We start from the raw sequence: 17103 nt of genomic DNA on the forward strand, positions 1-17103 counted from the left end.
CCCTATGATCACATGCAGTTTTTCCGAGCTTCGATAACAGACTGTAAGAGTTTCTTGCCTCGCCTTTACTGTCTTAAGCTAGGAATTGTGGTTCGTCCTTAAAGTATGGACAGAAGGTGAGTGCGCGGCATGGGAGCGGCCTACTGAGTCACTGCTCTGCCTTGGGGCTAAACGATTGGTTATAATTTATAAGCTCATATCTTGTAGAACACATTTCCCTCAAACAAACGACGTGCGGTCCTTAACACTCCCACCTGCCTCACATGAATATCCCCTTTACCATTTACACCCAAGGTTGTTTCAGTCTGCATAACACCAGCTGGGTGTCGAATTCGTACTGGGGAAGGACTCGCAATCCTTTGCCCATCAATTTCCAACCCGTGCTTGGGGAAATTATTGGTTGTCTCTCCGTGGGCCAACTGCCACGCAACAGTTCCATGAATTGCCGCCGCTGCCCCGATGCATACGGCACCCGTAATCTGGATACTCGGATGCGGCTTTCCCATTGTAAAGGCAAGCACATCTATGTCTGAACTTATATCTGCAGGCGGGGATAAAAATGCAATCTTCGGTGTGCCTCGAACCACGCTCGCACTTTCCACGTCCGAGGCCAATCCAAATCGCACCGCACCTTCTCGCCGAATGTCTTCAGCAAGCAACATGAAATCAGGGTCCGCTGCAGCTGGCCACGTTGGGTAGCCCTTGACCCTCAACGACCTAGAATCGACTAGTACAAATGGGTTGCCAGCATCCACGAGACTGACTCGCAGTTGGATGGCTCCCAGTGTCTTTGTATGAACAGTGAAAGTCTCCTGTGTTGCACCGCTTGGAAACATCTTCCCGGTCATACTACCCTCAGGATCGAGAAATGCGACCTTGATGGGACTTGATGTGCCCTCAACACCGGGAATGCTGCAATCTCCATGATCTCTATGCCTGCCCTCCGGCGATAGCTGGATGGTTTCCGAGATCGTTTGCTGAGTGTTTGTGTTGAAAATCCTGACGTCGATCTGATGTCCAGTCAACTCTGAGATAAATATGAATATCTAGCACCTTCCTCACCTCGCTTTGACCTGCCTCCACCCTCAAAAGACCTTCGTCCAATGAAAAAGGACCCACTCCAGATGCCATATTCCCACAGTTTCCAGTCATATCGACTTTTGCTTGATCAGGGGCAACCTGGACAAACGTATAGTCCACATCGATGCCCGGTCGAGTTGACTTCGCAACGACTGCTACTTTCGAAGTAGTTGAAGTGGCGCCTCCAATTCCATCGAGCTGTCGGCCACCAGCATTAGATGATCCCATTGCTGATAATAGAATAGGCCCCCACTGTTCGATGCGCTCGGGCAAATCTCTTCGATGGATGAAAAGCCCCTTTGATGTTCCTGAGCGCATCCAGACTGCGGGAAATGACCTTCTTGTGGGATATGGAGCATATTGCCTCAAGGGAAAGTGATTGGAAACCGCGCAAGTTTCCGCGATCGATACTGTTGCTGCTGTAGACATGATAATTCTTGAGCACAAGGTGGCTCGCATTGATGATTCATGACGCAAAGCTCAAGGCCTCGACCATGATTATATATAATATTTCAAGTCAGTTTCAAACTACAAGTTTCCACTGTCGGCATTTGCTCACAAACTGCGAGTTGGGTGGATCTCCGCTCCGCGGGAGGTGATATCCCGTGGGACGAAGACTCCATGGCGGCAAATATCCGAAGCGTTATCAGTGCCGTGGCAGCTTTTTCTGAGGAAACATTTCCCCGGATATTTGGATATGTTGGAATAAAATACGGCATTATTCCACTCGACCAACACAAAAACCACGGTTAATGTGTATAGCCTAATGGAGGCCATACCCCAGTTTGACAGGATATTAAGCGGGACACGGAGACATTTTGATGTAAATTGACCGTAGTACGATTTCACAAAAAAAAAAGGAAAAGTATGGATGTCCCCCAGGCCGAATTTGACTTATTCGCTCAGTGTGGTTACCTATAACCTCAATCAGACCAGTTGATACGCCTTAACAATTCTCGTGTCTATGTACGATCATGTTTCGTTAAGGTCTCTCAACCTTCGATATGGCCCCCAAAGGCCCTAAATAGGAACCGAGGTTTTTGTTATGGTCTAGTGGTAAAGTTGGCTGTAGTTTTTCCCACAATATTCAAGCCCTAGTACATCGAAAGGCCTAGGGCCGCCTAGTTGCTGTCGGTAGAAAACTTCACATCTAAAACCCTAACGGTATACTAACTAACTAGTTAACTAACTAACTAACTAGTAACTAACCAGTATGCCACCCTTCGTACTTGATCGCCTCTTCTCCACGGTGTGGCGTACTCACTGCTAAATTGACAAAGTGATGCACTTTTAGGTCTCCTATATATAACCAATTAGATTTCTCCCTCTTCCTCTAGAGGTGGACTGGTGGTATGTTGAATGATTGAAGAAGGAAGGTCTTATTAATTGACATGTTTCGCGTTGGGGTGGCGGCTCGGTAGTAAACTAAGTATCTAAGGCGTATTTCACTGTTGCTAAATATAATCCCCGAAACAGGATCAAGATGGGATATTTCAATATGAATGTAAATGTTTCACCCTTGGTACGCAAGGTTGCAGCTTGTGTTTCTTCTAGCACGCCCATCTAATACATGTACCGCCAGCCCCGTTCGACTCCGCAATCTCTGGACCATCCCTCTGTGGCATCTAATCTTCGATTCAGGACCTTAGCCCGATATTTGATTGCCCAACACAACACCACAGTGCATATACACCCGAATAGAATCAAACCACCTCCCATGCGATAGAACGGCTCCTGTGATGTGGGAAAGAAATACGGGCTGAACCAATGACTGGTTTGGCTGAGACAATTAGCAATGGCAATCAACGCCGCTTTTTTGCTCCGTGGAGAGGGCACAAGCGTTGTCTCCCACGAAAGCTGAAGATTGAGGCCCGAATAAGTCCCACTAATTAAGATGATCATGCCGAAATAGCGCGCGCCCTCATTGAGGGTCGATATAAGCATCGCCGCTCCCCCTGCACCCAGGACAATGGGCACAATAATGTGATAGCACGATTCTTGGTACTTGCCAGACGAGTACGCAATTGCGAGAGCTGATAGGTACGCGATGATATATGGAGGGGCCTGGACCAGGTATGTGGTCAGCTCAGAGAATCCGAACGTTGCAAGAATCTGTTTCACATTGGATTAGCGCTTAGCAATCCACTGCATCTTAAAGTGGAAGAGTCATACTGAGGGGAAAAAGTCCTTGAAGCTTTGGGCATTCACGAGAGAGAAGTGAAGACCGCAAAATAACCACGTGAAGGGCTCTTTAACGGCGGCTTTGACTCCATCCCACGTGCCTCCCTGAGTCTCTTCGTGCCCACCATTGGAAACCATGATTCGATACTGCGCCATCTCCCTCTCTTGCTCGGTGATCCACTTGGTATTATGGGGCCAATTAGGGAGAAGAAAGAAGGCAGCAATAGCAACCAGAATGGAGGCCGCTCCCTCGATAAGGAAGAACCATTGCCAGGCGTGCAGCTGAAGGAGTCCGTCCATATTGTAGAGAATTCCTGCGGCGAGGAAGCCTGAGATGACATTGGAGATGGTGTTGCCTGCATGCCAGATGGCCATTCGCGTGGGGCTTTCTTTCTTATTGTACCAAGAGGAGGTCACTGCCAATAGTAAGTAGGGGTACATTAGAGAATGAGAATATCTTACGGAGAGCGATTCCAGGGAAAAAGGGGGCCTCGGTCAACCCTACAAAGAACCGGCAGACGCAGAATCCCACCCCACTGAAGACCGTCAGCTCAAGTTTCCGGTGAGTTTAACCTAAGCAGTTTTACCTTTTCATGGCGGGCATACATATCGTGCAGATGCTCCATGCCAACATCATGAAGGAAAGCCCAGTCCGAGGGTTAGATTTGGCCAGCCACAGGTTCCCAGGAAGCTGGCCGATGAGATAACCAACATAAAACATCGATATGCCTGTATTCCACACGGTGTCCGACATCTCAAGGTCCTCCTGCAGGCCGGCCAGCCGTGCATTGGATACGTTGATGCGGTCGAGGTAGCTGAATTAAGTCAGTGCGAAATTTGCTTCCTTCCAACAAGCATAAACCTACCTCATGAGAAACATGACGGTGATGGTGGGCATCATACGCCAATCAATCTTGCGCAACAAGCCTTTCTCTAATGCATCTAAGTCCTCTCTGTTCAGACCTCGTAAGGTGTCAAAAGAAGCCTGGATAATCGAGGGGTCCACCTCGTTGACATAGTCAATATGATCAGATATGGCCTTGGGTGCCGAGAGTTCAGTCATTATGCTAGTATTGTTGAGGTAGATGTTGTAGAGCTGCCTTGAACCTTCTTAACTTCCACAGAAAGTTGAGCGGACAGACAGTATTGTATGCCAACCCCTCCGCATCCCTCAGACAATTGCCAAGAGCTCATCAAAAAGTTAGTGCTGTAGTCAAATATGGTTTTATGGAAAGAAGAGAGACTTACGCTCACGGCGACGGCTTCCATCTTGCCGCGGACCAAACCTACCATTTACCGTGGGATTGAGATGTAAAAGATATCCGCACTTCAACAGAATTAGTTCTCTTAAGTAATGATTGGATAGTACAAGTGGGCATAGGACCATGTCTGTGCGGCAATTGAGTCGAGATGGCCATATAGATGGCCCTATACTTGACGCATGCACCCCACAACAGGGGTACCCCGCAAAGTCACCCCAGCCTCAACGCGGGGAAACTCTCCTCGCAGTCGCTTCCCCAAGCTAGGTCAAACACTACCTAGGTACCATGCAGGCCATTCCTTGACACAGTGGACTTTGAAATGTATTGCTCATTAGTTCAACCAAAACGCCACTAATCAATTCAACTAAATCGACTCATCTATCTGGTCTTTGTAAATACTGTTGACGGGTCGATGGGATGAGGTTGTGGTTGACGTCCCGGCTCGGAACTTGCCGCTGTTTGTCACCCCAGAAACAAACAGAAGACATGAGAGTATCAGTACATGTACCGGTTTGTTTGACTTGATAGTTAGTGGTTCCAGCAAATGTTAAGCTGGGGGGTGCAAGTCGGGGGCCATAAGGTGGCTGGACTGGCAAGGGGAGTGAGTACCTAGGTAGGCTCAGGTTCGGTCAGCTCGGGCCGATAATCTAGCCGACATTTCACTATATAACTAGTCAAAGTCGGTGCCTTATCTTTCTGAACAGATATAGCGGTCGTAGGAGCATTATATCGTTAGGAATAGACTTGCTTTGGTACTGAGACTGTTCCTATTTATAGAGCGCTTGCCTTCCGTTAAAAATGTCTATATGCTTGCGGGCGTTATCCGATACGTACCTAGGTATATACTTGATTCCCTCTACCAGGTGAGACCTTCCTACCTTGGCTACAGAAACATGGTACGAGATGGCATGGGCGCTAGAATAGAACAGCTCAAAATTGTATTTGATATCGCAGTTTATAAACACAGATGAAGTACAAAATGATAGGTAGTAATACAGCCACACGTATGCAAATGAGGGTCACTCCAGACGCCCTCTAACTCAATCACCGCCGACGGTTGCCGCCACCCAAGAAAGCCTTCTTCTGGCGAACATAGCTGGCAACAATGTTCTCCACGCTGCGGCGGTCGTGCTTCTTGTCTCTCAAGAAGTACAATCTCGCCCTTCTGCGCTTCTTCTCCGATCGCTGGACAATCTCCACGCTGTTCACGTTGGGACTGAAGACCTTGACCGACATTTCAACAGCAACACGAGTGAGTTCGTTCCGCATGAGGAACGACGTTTCAATTCCGCGTAACTTGATGCTCATCACAATTCCGTTGAATGGGTCGCCGTTCTTGAATGTGACTCGTACGATGTCGCCGGTCTTGACACTGCGCGGGTTTCGTCGGTAGTCGAACATGGCCTTGCGTTCACCCGTGGGGTCAAGGACTGCCAATTGCGATTCGGTAACCGCTCCGACGGGATCTTTGCATGCTTTGCGAGCGGATGGCGGAGCAGGGTAGATCTTGAGGGGCTCGCGGTCTACATGAGATAGCGGCAATTAGTAAACTTCGCGTCAGATTTCCTCAACTGAAAAGACATACCAGGATCCGGGCGAAAGCGAAGAGGTATTTGGGATAGGAATTGCTCAGGCATGTTCGGGGGAAGAGGTACCCGTTCGGGTCTCTTTGAATAGGCCGTCGAAATGAATCGACGGTTGACAAAGGGTTGGATAGGCTCTGAAGCCCTCACCAAGGACCTTAAGCAGCCCAGCGGGCGCATTGCTGGTAGAGCCGCCATGGTTGTGATGAGGATGTCAAGTCAAGAAAGTCGGAGTCGAGTTTTGGCCGGATCGGCAGAATTTCCGCCAAGCCTCCAGTTACCCGTTCGGGTTACAGATAACAGCGATTCTTTTTTCTCGTCCAACCCCAGGATACCAATCAGTCTCGTTTTCTCGTTTTTGCTTTGGGGAGAGTCTATCGGCCACTACTCCCATACCTCGCATCGCTTCATACATAGCCTCTGATCACACATGATGGCGCAATTCGCCATGAGCAGGCTCTTCCGCCAGAGCACCACCAGCTCGGTGCGCCAGTCTATTCTGAGACCGGTGCAGGCCCGCAGCTATGGTTCAAACGCAGGTATGCATTAATCTATCCATAATGGGTATCAAATTCTCATCGGAGGCGACCGGAACAGCAATCCCAACCTTCACCTCAACATCCTCCCCCGAGTTAGACGAAGCTCTGGAGCGGTTCCGTAATGAGTTGTTCATACCCCTTGCTCTCCCCAAGCGACAGAGAAAAAGTGTGTTCAGGGAGAAATACGCCACACAATTGCAAAATGAGCCGATTACCGTGAAGATCAGCGAGACCGAAGAGTTCACCCTAACGCCCAAGACTCGCCATGATCTGCCATCGAAGAAAGACGCTCTCGAGGTTCTGAAGATGATGGTCGCGGCCAAGAACTTCAGCAACCTTTTCCCGTACCTCAGTGCACTCCGGATGTCAAACTACGCCATCAACAGCGACCGGTGGGAGTACATCATTCGCAAAACCAGCGACGCCGGCAAGCTTTCAACCATTATCGAGTGCGCCAGACAGTCCCAGCGCACCGGCTTGAGCCTCGGCAACAAGAACATCGCTCGCCGTCTGTTCTTCGAGCTTCACAGGACAGCCGCGAAACCCAATTCCGCGGGGAAGCCCGCTGTCAAGGCTCTGAGATTGGCCAGGGAGGCAGCTAGCCTGATGGATGCTCCCGAGCACTCCGTTGAGGACATCCAGGATGACCCCAAACACCAGCCTTTTGTTATCGGCACGCTTTTGGAACTCAGTGCCGTCTGTGCGCAAATGAATGAGGCCGACATTGACTTGGTCCGTGGCTATGCTCAGAAGCTTGACGCAGCCTGGTCACGAGGAAATTTCAAGGACGATGCGGCTACTGGCTTTGAGACTATTGAGAGACTCGAGGAGAACCTTGCCATCTACAACGGCATGCGTTTGGCCGTTGGGTTGCCCAAGGCAGCACAAGACACTGGGAGTTTCAAGACTCGCTGTAACGAGCTTAGAGGTCTCTTGATTTCGCAGTTGCAGAAGGTCAAGAACGCCAATGTGCTTGGAGACAAGGTGGCTAAGAAATTGCTCAGGCCAAAGCCCGAACAAAAGGCTGAGGAAAACGCTTGAGCTTTATTATGATTCCTTTTGGTGTTGATTGAGCCACATCGGCATGTATATTACTGTACTTCCCAGATATTCTTGAGCTGGCCATGTATTTCAGAGAATAGATCTTTTATTTCATGCCACATCTGACCCCGCTAGGTGCTATTCATATACACGCAATAGTTCGGTCAGTTACATACCAAACGTCCGGGCAGTTCAAGTTTCAAGTACGCTCTTAAAGAAAAGAAATGCTATTTCAAATGGTCACTTCGTGATCGACACGCTCAGGGACACAACTCCAAGGTATTGTCCTTGCTGATGCGGACTCGGCCGGTAAGAGTGGTGGTGCCGCCGACAACAGCAGGGCCAGAGACGGTGAGCTAAGAAAGTTAATGTTAGTTATTTATGAGAGCGGTGGAATTGAGCCTGACATACCTGTCCCTCTTCCGTTCCATCAGGAGAATCTTCGGGGACATTGATCAGAGTGATCTCAGTGCTACTCAGCGGAGCGCCAAAGTGGCTAGGGCCGGTGAGGCATCTGTAGTCAAAGGCATTTGTTTGGGCAATTGCACCAGCAACACCAGGACCAGTCAGGGCATACACAACCCGAGCCCCAGTGAAGATTCTAAGCTCGGTCAATTGCTCAGAGGTAAGATGGGCGGCAGGGTTGCCATCAATTCGGTGGGAAATGCAAAGCAGGCGCAATTCATCTAGCGAAAGCTCAGAAGTCGGACTGAAACGAGCCAATTGGCTGAAAAAATTGCGCGTCGGCATGTTTCCTGCATCCAAAGTCCGTGCCTGAAGCCAGCGTCCAAGAGAGGAAATGATACCAGTGTGCGGGCGCATGATATTGTCGTGGTATTCGGCCATGGTCTGCGACGAAGCAACAATGACTGTGGGAGACACACCAGCCGTGGCCAGGGCAAAATCAACATTCTCTCCAGCGACAGAGTTAAGGGCGATAGACGAGTTAGCAAACAGTGCAGCCATAGTTGTGCAGAGCGGGTAGGACCGAGAAAGAGAGTCAATAGAAAGAACAATATCGGTTGGGTTGAAGCGCTGGGTGCGAGGGATAGTGGAGGTTATGGCTCCAATGGCAGACACCAAGTTCTAGTTGGATGTTAGTCAAAGTAATATCACAAGAGTTGGGTCATCCTTACCTCTGGCTGGAAATCAATAAATTGGCCGGATTGTGAGGAAGACGGCCAAACGGTGTTGACAGCAGGGGTTTCTGTCTTTGGGTCGTACTCGGGCACATCATAGCTGGCGAGTTCCTTGAACTCCTCGACCAGTTCGTGCCAAACTGCAACCTTCAAACTATCCTTGACATTCTCGGGAAGTGCGTTCCAATCCATGTGTCTATTGCCATACTTGGCGACCCAAAGGACGAGCGACAATTGAGCGTTACCCTTTACGATGAGAGGCAGGTCGAGAGATCCGGCTTCAGCAATAAGAACATCCGCTTTTGCCTTTTGAAGATGGGCTGATAATGTCTCTGCTGGAAGGTTGTGTGGCACAATGACTGTTTTATACCCATAAAAAGCGCCAGCTAAATTGCGCAAGGTTAGACATCGAGACTCACACATGGAATGATAAGGAACTTACCAAAGATTGTAGCTAAAAGCTCGATTGAGTCTGTAAGGCAAACAGCCACCGTCTTCGCGCCAGCGTTTTGGAGATGATGGCCAATGACATTGATTTCCTGTGTCACCTGGCCGAAAGAGTGCTCGATGGCCTTTCGACCCAGGACAGTGTAGATTTTGCCTTGCTTGCCCGAAAGAGTACCATCCTCATTCAGAGCTCCGCGCACAGCGGTCTTCCAAATATCGCGCAGGTCTCCTCTTCGACCGCCAGTCCATTTCGGGGCGCCCGGGTCCTTGACGTTCAGTCCGAAGCGAAGAGGCAAGCCATGTGGGGTTTCCAAGCATCTGTAAGTAGCAGACTCACCCTGCTGGCGGATTGGGGCTGCTGTCGATTGGCGAGCGAGCAGGAACGGATGGATATCTGGATCCCGAGACGAAATGACAGAGTAAACCGCAAAAGCGAGGACAACCCCGGCGACAACGGTAGTGTAGATATTCCAGTCGGCAAGAACATCAGCCACCAAAGCATCAAGCTTCTCCACAAGTGAAGTATCGGCAGCCATTTTAGTTGGTCAATCTGGGGATGAAGAAGTGTCAACAATCAGCGACTATGACGTTGAGGGAGCACGGCGATAAGGGGTGTGTCAGCTTGGCCGGGTCAACTTATGCCCGCGCAGCCCCTTCCTCGAGCGCAGCCACTTGAGGATCGTCAACGTATAGCCAACAACAATACTAACGAATTCCAGAAAGAACAGTTGTTCATACCTAGGTAGCTATGTGCATTTACTAACTTACAGCTCCTTGTGTTTGTTTCCTCCAGGTAAGTACTGAACAAGTCATAAGACCAGTAAGTCCATTCCCTGTTGTCAAAAAGATCTCGGGGAAAAAAAAGCAGCCTGAGCATATACAAATCGGTGGCTGACTTCACGATTGCAGTCTCGAGTCAATCCCATCTCAACATCCATTCTCGACAACATCTTCACCGCTTTAGCAATGGCGACTCAATCTCTCCCTTCCACCCCGAAAGCGACTCCTCCGCTGGCTCCTCCCACCCCAGAGGGTACCCTGACCCCTGGGAAATGGCGACACCCTCAGCTGGATGAGATCGTCCGGCGCCAAAATGCAGCTACATTTGATCAGAAAAATGTGAAGAAGCTGGTTTGGAACGGTGCAGCTTTGATACTGAGCTGGTCGTTTGGATCTACTCTGAAAACCTAGTGAGTGCGATAAGAACTCGGGTGCGTCGCGTCGCGTGCTAACAGCCCCATTTAAGCTCACGCCAAATTTTTGATACCAACCATATGTATCAAGAAGTTCCGTTATTCATTCTCCAGCTGTTCCTTGTTTTCAACATTCTATTGGCGCTCTATCCCCTCTTCCGGCCAAAGGACGACCTCTCCGACATTCCCCTTACCCCCCACCCAACGCTCACTCCTTGGCTTGGATCCTGCTGTCACACCACCAGCAACTCCTGGGACAACATTCGTTACCCCACCCAGATATCGGCTTTCCACATCACGCAAGGCCAGTCCTGCAAGCAGACAGCCCTCCCCCATGTCCGCAAATGCAAGCTTTTCTGAGCGACGCTCTTCTATCAGCACACCCTTCTCGCCTGCCTCCAGTCCTTTGCTTTACAAAGCAATGTCAAACGGGGGCAGGGAGTCTGTTCAGCGCCAGAGCTTTGGATCCGCATCCCCTCTGGCTCGAAGTAACTCCTTTGGGGAGTCAACCATGAGCATGGCCCCAAGTACGCCTTCCCCGCTTGTGGGAAAACGTGGAAGCCTAGGAGTCAAGAACAAGTGGCTATATGAGAGGAGCCGGCGGCTTTCTGCCAGTGGAGGAGCTCCCTGAACTCTTTTGCAGCATTCTGCAGTCTTGCGAGCAGGCGCTTGGGTCATTCATGGTTTTGGTGTTTAATGTCATAGCGGTTCATTCATTCACAATGTATTACAGGGATACCAATTCAAGGTTTATTATTAGACGCTGGTCTCATTAGACATATTTGTGTTTATAAAAATTGGAGCGCTCCTGGATATCTTTTCCGACCTACGTAGTACGTATGGATGCTAAAAGTGTCTTTTGATGCATGCGACTAAATGGTAAAAAGTTAGACAAGGGATATATACGAGACTAGCTACCATTCGATCTCATCTCACATGTATACGGAGTAGTCCCTGTAAGTCGTACTGGTGGCAATCGGCCGATCTGCCATACCCCGTGTTCAAGCCAAGATCCCGCGCCCGGACAATTAGGACCACCAACCACTTCTAGCACTCAGCAAATAATCAGGCAGAAAGCGCCCTCACCTCACCAACACATTGACGTTTGCTGTGAAAATCTGCATGAAGCCCACAACGGCGTGATTACCAGCTTCCTTCCGCTATGGGAGCTTCGGAGTCCAAGCTTGTCTTCAAACAGGGCATCTTCCGCCTCTCGGAGGAACAGGAGATCCCCGCAGACGACCCGTACTGGACCAGAGTACGTTCTGATACAAAATGACTATTTGTCCAATAGACTCGGAATCTAACCATGCTGGCAGTTCTGGGAGCTTCCTGAATCAACCGAAGATGTCTTTAGCCTTTTCACACCGGCCGACATACGACGCACGCGAGATCATGCCTTGCACAACTTCCAAACACTCCTACTCGCAGTCACGTCGCGACTAACGGTATTGAAAAATCATCCCTCGTTTCCCGACCCCGATCTGGCCCCCGAGCGTGATGTCCTCAATTGCATTCGGATCCTCACCCGCCTCCTTCCATATGTTTACGAGGCGGAACATCTGGAGCAATGGGAGGATAATTTCTTCTGGGCCCGTCGAAAGAGAAGAACCAGGCAGTCCCAAATTGCTGGGGAGGTCCTCTTTGATGAAGCACAGCCGGAGGATAACCAAGAGGCGACGTCACCGCGCGCAGAGGATTACGAAGATGTGAAGCCTCTTGCCGAGGAGTTGATAGATACACTGGTGGACCTGCTCTTCTTTGCCGACTTCACAATCCCTCGACTTCCAACAGTGAAGAGCAAGGTCTCTTTTTCAATTTGGCAGAGTGGTGTTGGCTGCAACACAGCTATGGGGTCCAACAAAACATTCGAGAGCAACCGATGCGAGATTCTACGTCTTATGCTTACTCTGACTGGAAAGGCCATGTATTTGCCGTCTAGTGAGTCTCGAGTCCTATGAAGGTATTCCAACAATTACTGACTGGTATAGATACATTGCCCGTCCAAGGCGTCAAGGCAATTACTTACATTACGACGTGTCAAGATAAGCAGGCTGTCTTGACTCTCCTTTGCTCTCTTCTCAATACAGTACGTTATACTTACTAGGCGGTGGGAGCCATGCTAATTCAAAGCAGGCAATGAAGTATAACCCTGCGTCTTGGAGAGTCCCATACGACCATGTTGTTTGGAAAGATCCCAAGCAGATATTGGTGATCTATTGCGTGCAACTTCTCCTTGTCCTCTTGATGTATCCCATTCCAGAAGACGGTCGTGGATCTCCACCGAAGAATTATTATCGCCACTACTTTGGCAGGCTACACAGACCTCAAGACTTCCAATTCCTGGTGGATGGGATGACGAGAATCCTGAATCAGCCGGTAATTATTGTCTGCTAAATGATATATTAAGATATTCGGCTAATTGACTAAACCAGATGCAAGCTACTGCTTCTTATCTCCCTGGGAGTCAAAGATCGGTGAAATGGGCCCCTGAGATGTTGGTCCTTTTCTGGGAGACCTTGCAATGCAACAAAAGGTTCCGGTCATTTATCATCGACTCTAATCGCTCTCACGACTTCCTTGTGCTATGTATCTTCTATGCAATGGAGTATAGAATGGATGCTTCCAAACAAGGAGTCGTCCGGATGTGCGTTTTCATCCTTCAGACAATGAGTGCGGAGCCAACATTTGCCAAGAGCCTAAACAACAGCTTCGAAGCTCAAGAGACCTTACCACAATCGATTCGGCTACCCAAGTTCCGTGGGTCTTATGGCGACTATTTGATCACGGTTTGTCTTTTGCCCCCATCTGAGGGCATAATTCCATACTAACCACCGCAGTCAATTCACACGTTGATGACAACTAGCAAGGGGAATCTCGATACTGTGTATCCTGCGCTTTTGATCATCCTCAACAACATTGCTCCCTATATCGAACGCATTTCTCCAAGTGCCTGCTCGAAGGTGATCCAACTTTTTACTTCTATGTCTTCGCCCAGTTTCTTGTTGGCGAACGAATCCAACCATACTCTTCTTGCATCATTGCTTGACTTCATCAACATTATGCTCGAGCACAAGTTCACTGGTAAACTCCCTACCCGGATCTTAACTTTCCGCCCAGCCGTTTCTGACTTGATATAGACAACCCATATCTCGTCTACTCGATACTGAAATATAGGCAACGCTTTGAAGCTGTGCGGGCCTTCACTCTCGAGAGTGGTCAGCAAGAGATCGAACGGCAGAATGAGAGGAGGAAAGCTGGCAGTTCTTCAGATGTCGCCACCAGCCCTACACTTTCACAGTCAGAGGATGATCTGCACACTCCTTCGGGTGCCCGGTCACCATTGACTAGAATCCCCGAAGAGAACAGTCCATTTGCAATTGGCGATGACGACTCCGATGATGAACGTGAGGAAGAGGGAGCACAGACGCCATCTCAGTCATCATTCTCAGCTCAAACCTCACGGAGGCCCTCCACGACATCCACCATGGACGAGAACGGAGTGCAGCAGGTGCGAGCAATGTCCGAAAAGGCGCGGGGAAAGAAACCCGCTGGACATCCACCTTTCTCCCGACAAAACAGCATGACCAGTCAGACGAGCATGTCTGCTTTATTCACCCCCTCTGCTAGTGGCTTCACTCCAACCGTCCCATGGGTAAGTTTCGTTGCAGACCAAACCACCTTTCCATTAAATGTTCGCTACTAACAATATTTCCCAGCTCGAGTCATGGTTGCCCGAGCTTCCTTTACACACAACTCTCACCATCATCTCAGCAATTGCACCTCATATACCTGGTGCAGCGCTTGCAAGCGCTGCCAGCCCGGAGGCCCGAACACTAGTCCACAATCTCCCATCATTTGCTGACGAGCCCGAGGTTAAAAGTATAATCTCCGAGCCCACCCCGGTTCGCGTGCAATCCTTCGAGTGGTCTGCACTTTCCATGGGCTGGTACGAATCGCTGCTGTGGGGTTTCATCTTCTCCAGCGAGATGGTAGTCGGTTCCGCTTCTGGTGCAACTCCAGGAACTGTTGGTGTCTGGAACGGTACAGCTATCAAACTCTTCAGAGTCCAAGAAGCTGCTGCTCAAGGCCCGACCTTGCTTGCGCCCAAGGGTGCGGTTGATGCTGTGGGCAGCAACTTAGTCCAGCGCATCGGAAACCTCAGTCTTCGGGGTCGGAACTCACAAGACTCCGGTGCTGCCTCTTCGCCAAGCGTGCGGGAGGTTTAAGGTCATATTATCGTGACGTACATAGATTTCATTTCACAACTGGCCTCTTCTTGGACAATCTTGCCGTCGTCGGTCCTCGAGCTCCCTTGATGACTATGTTAGTCTGGCGATTTTCATGTTCTTTTAGCATCTTCTGGCATTGATGCCAAATACCATACATTATTATCCTCTGTTTCTTGTAGTCTGTCTAATAAACAATAAGTACGATCAGCTCTTAATTGGTCTTGCACCTTGCTTGAGTGCTGTTTTGTTTCTAGTAGGCAAGATTAAATGATCAACTTTGTTTCTTATATATTGCACTCGTATATTTTTCCCCCTGGCGTTATGGTGATTACTGACCCCTTAGAACGCCTTGGGGAAACACGTGCGTGAATCTGCCGATCGTCAGTGCAATTTCCCTCTTCAATTCAATTGAATTCCACCTTCTTTCAATTCCCCGATATATAAACGAGGGCCAATTCTTTGAGTAACTTCATCAGGTAATGCTCTCTGCCTTCATGTTGTTCCTCTCTGCCATTGTTGTGGCTCTCGTCGCGGGTCCGGATCCAGCCGTTGCGGCGATCCCCTCTACCCTACAGAGCATCTTGAAAAACACCCACGGCAGCAAAGAATATGGTTATCCCACTGATCTGACAAGAGATCTCTTACCTGTGAGTTCTATGCATGATATTATATACATCGATGGACACTGTGAAGCTCCTCGCCATCTGGACAATGTTGTTAATTCTAAGGGCCACGAATGTTTAGATTCCTGTTCATTCTCACAAGTACGGATAATTCCCATCTCACTCCTATTGATTATATACTGATCTTCCCAGTGACTATTGGCGTGACAAGCCTTTCTATACCGGTATGTCGGAGCTCTAGTGTCTAGTATCTACTTCCCCTAACATGACCATGCACAGGTCTCTCGCATGGCTGCATGTCTACCGAAGCTGATGTCTGGCTATACAACGGCACCCTTTATGTATGTTTGATTAACCTGTCATATCTTGCACATTCTTGTGGGTAGCATACTAACTATACAAGGTTGGTCACGATGAATCCGCCCTGACGGAGTCACGAACTCTCGAATCCTTGTATATCAATCCCATTCTGGATGTCCTAGAGCGTCAGAATCCCGATAGTGCATTTATTTCATCGCCCACTAAAAAGTCAGTATCTGGTCGAGGCCCAACACGGTCTCACTGCTAATGCTTTGTCGAAATAGTGGCGTGTGGGATACTGTTCCGGACCAAACGCTTTACTTCTTCATTGATGTGAAGACATCCGGCCCGGAGACGTTCGAGGCTGTGATTGATGCTCTAGAACCTCTACGAGAGAAGGGATATCTTACTACCGTCAAGGATGGCAACAACGTTACCAATGGACCCGTCACTGTCATCGGCACGGGCGAGACACCGTTCGACATGGTTGCGCCTGTCAAAGACCGAGACTACTTTTTCGATGCGCCTCTCGCGGATCTCAGTGATCCCAAATACGCTGGTGTGACTAGCACTGTCTCGCCTATTGCTTCAACGGATTTCCAGGAAGCCGTCGGCAAGATAACTGTCGATACGGACCCGATCCTCTCAGACGACCAAGTAAAAGCTCTCCGAGCCCAGATTGCCACTGCAAATGAGCGCGGGATTGGTGCTAGATATTGGAACACGCCGTACTTCCCAGTTCGTACACGAAACCTTGTCTGGAGGGCTCTTTTGAGGGAAGGGGTCATTCTGCTCAATGTCGATGATCTGGATGCTGTGGCGTCTTACTTTTAAGCAACATCAAGCCCGGGAAATGATATCAATATCATACAGTCACTTATGCATTTGATTACATTTATTCTCCCGTGGCTTTTTACTGGGATGTAAGTTAATAACCCTGGTTGAATTCCTTCCAGGAACTTCCTTGATTCAAAGATAGAACAAATATAGAAAGCACCGGCTTCTCTGTCGCGATAATCGTATGTGTCTTAATGCGCCGTCTTCGCCCTTCCCCAGACTCCCAAGGTAAATCCTTCTGTCAGCTCCTGCCGAATAGATACCATACCGTGTCTCATTCGCTTCGCAGACATACGCGACACTTGTGTGGCGAGTTCTTGACATCGATGTGCTTGATTTGGCGACCAATGCAGCGTTCATCCTCCTTTTTCATGTGTCGTTGACACTTGATGAACTCGCCTCCTGCCGAGTGACCACAGGTGTAACGGATCTGCAACTGGATGCAGACCTCCTGGTTGTTGAGGTCGGGCACTGAGGTGCAGGGTCAGTGGCGTTTCTGCACAGAGTTAACACAAATTCAGTCTTACCTATGAGGTCTCCGGAGGTTCTGTGAGACATCTTGATCGGCGTGACCAGGATGCGGCTCTATTACACTTGAAGCTGTGCTTTCCATGTTTGATGAAATGTTAGTACAATTAGTCTGCTC

At 49.3% G+C, this 17103-nt stretch overlaps 8 protein-coding genes across 8 annotated transcripts; 3 read left to right on the top strand and 5 right to left on the bottom strand.

The window, feature by feature from the left end:
* Nucleotides 1-194: 194 nt before the first annotated feature.
* On the bottom strand, nucleotides 195-1509 carry N7489_010660 (uncharacterized protein; the record flags this gene model as incomplete). The annotated part of the gene is made up of 2 exons (XM_056716409.1): nucleotides 195-1010; nucleotides 1063-1509. The coding sequence occupies 2 exons, from the start codon at nucleotides 1507-1509 to the stop codon at nucleotides 195-197; spliced, it is 1263 nt and encodes a 420-aa protein (XP_056564031.1).
* A 1134-nt stretch (nucleotides 1510-2643) lies between these two features.
* Nucleotides 2644-4324, bottom strand: N7489_010661 (uncharacterized protein; the record flags this gene model as incomplete). Its single annotated transcript, XM_056716410.1, has 5 exons — nucleotides 2644-3192; nucleotides 3253-3677; nucleotides 3724-3797; nucleotides 3849-4076; nucleotides 4128-4324. The coding sequence occupies 5 exons, from the start codon at nucleotides 4322-4324 to the stop codon at nucleotides 2644-2646; spliced, it is 1473 nt and encodes a 490-aa protein (XP_056564032.1).
* Nucleotides 4325-5567: 1243 nt separating this feature from the next.
* N7489_010662 (mitochondrial 54S ribosomal protein bL19m) lies at nucleotides 5568-6304 on the bottom strand (the record flags this gene model as incomplete). Its single annotated transcript, XM_056716411.1, has 2 exons — nucleotides 5568-6046; nucleotides 6109-6304. The coding sequence occupies 2 exons, from the start codon at nucleotides 6302-6304 to the stop codon at nucleotides 5568-5570; spliced, it is 675 nt and encodes a 224-aa protein (XP_056564033.1).
* A 232-nt stretch (nucleotides 6305-6536) lies between these two features.
* N7489_010663 (uncharacterized protein) lies at nucleotides 6537-7686 on the top strand (the record flags this gene model as incomplete). The annotated part of the gene is made up of 2 exons (XM_056716412.1): nucleotides 6537-6645; nucleotides 6704-7686. 2 exons carry the CDS (start codon nucleotides 6537-6539, stop codon nucleotides 7684-7686), a joined length of 1092 nt encoding a protein of 363 aa, XP_056564034.1.
* A 260-nt stretch (nucleotides 7687-7946) lies between these two features.
* Nucleotides 7947-9808, bottom strand: N7489_010664 (uncharacterized protein; the record flags this gene model as incomplete). The annotated part of the gene is made up of 4 exons (XM_056716413.1): nucleotides 7947-8042; nucleotides 8098-8772; nucleotides 8823-9211; nucleotides 9268-9808. The coding sequence occupies 4 exons, from the start codon at nucleotides 9806-9808 to the stop codon at nucleotides 7947-7949; spliced, it is 1701 nt and encodes a 566-aa protein (XP_056564035.1).
* A 430-nt stretch (nucleotides 9809-10238) lies between these two features.
* N7489_010665 (Hid1 family protein) lies at nucleotides 10239-14694 on the top strand (the record flags this gene model as incomplete). The annotated part of the gene is given in 11 exon segments (XM_056716414.1): nucleotides 10239-10462; nucleotides 10580-11079; nucleotides 11477-11604; nucleotides 11616-11723; nucleotides 11785-12406; nucleotides 12457-12554; nucleotides 12602-12844; nucleotides 12901-13254; nucleotides 13306-13549; nucleotides 13606-14120; nucleotides 14185-14694. The coding sequence occupies 11 exon segments, from the start codon at nucleotides 10239-10241 to the stop codon at nucleotides 14692-14694; spliced, it is 3546 nt and encodes a 1181-aa protein (XP_056564036.1).
* A 482-nt stretch (nucleotides 14695-15176) lies between these two features.
* Nucleotides 15177-16454, top strand: N7489_010666 (uncharacterized protein; the record flags this gene model as incomplete). The annotated part of the gene is made up of 6 exons (XM_056716415.1): nucleotides 15177-15344; nucleotides 15442-15461; nucleotides 15513-15544; nucleotides 15600-15661; nucleotides 15724-15848; nucleotides 15905-16454. 6 exons carry the CDS (start codon nucleotides 15177-15179, stop codon nucleotides 16452-16454), a joined length of 957 nt encoding a protein of 318 aa, XP_056564037.1.
* A 277-nt stretch (nucleotides 16455-16731) lies between these two features.
* N7489_010667 (uncharacterized protein) lies at nucleotides 16732-17015 on the bottom strand (the record flags this gene model as incomplete). Its single annotated transcript, XM_056716416.1, has 2 exons — nucleotides 16732-16928; nucleotides 16985-17015. The coding sequence occupies 2 exons, from the start codon at nucleotides 17013-17015 to the stop codon at nucleotides 16732-16734; spliced, it is 228 nt and encodes a 75-aa protein (XP_056564038.1).
* Nucleotides 17016-17103: the final 88 nt, after the last annotated feature.

This window comes from Penicillium chrysogenum, assembly GCF_028827035.1.
Source record: "Penicillium chrysogenum strain IBT 35668 chromosome Unknown utg000005l_segment0_segment0, whole genome shotgun sequence".
In the NCBI taxonomy this organism is placed as follows: Eukaryota; Fungi; Ascomycota; class Eurotiomycetes; order Eurotiales; family Aspergillaceae; genus Penicillium; species Penicillium chrysogenum.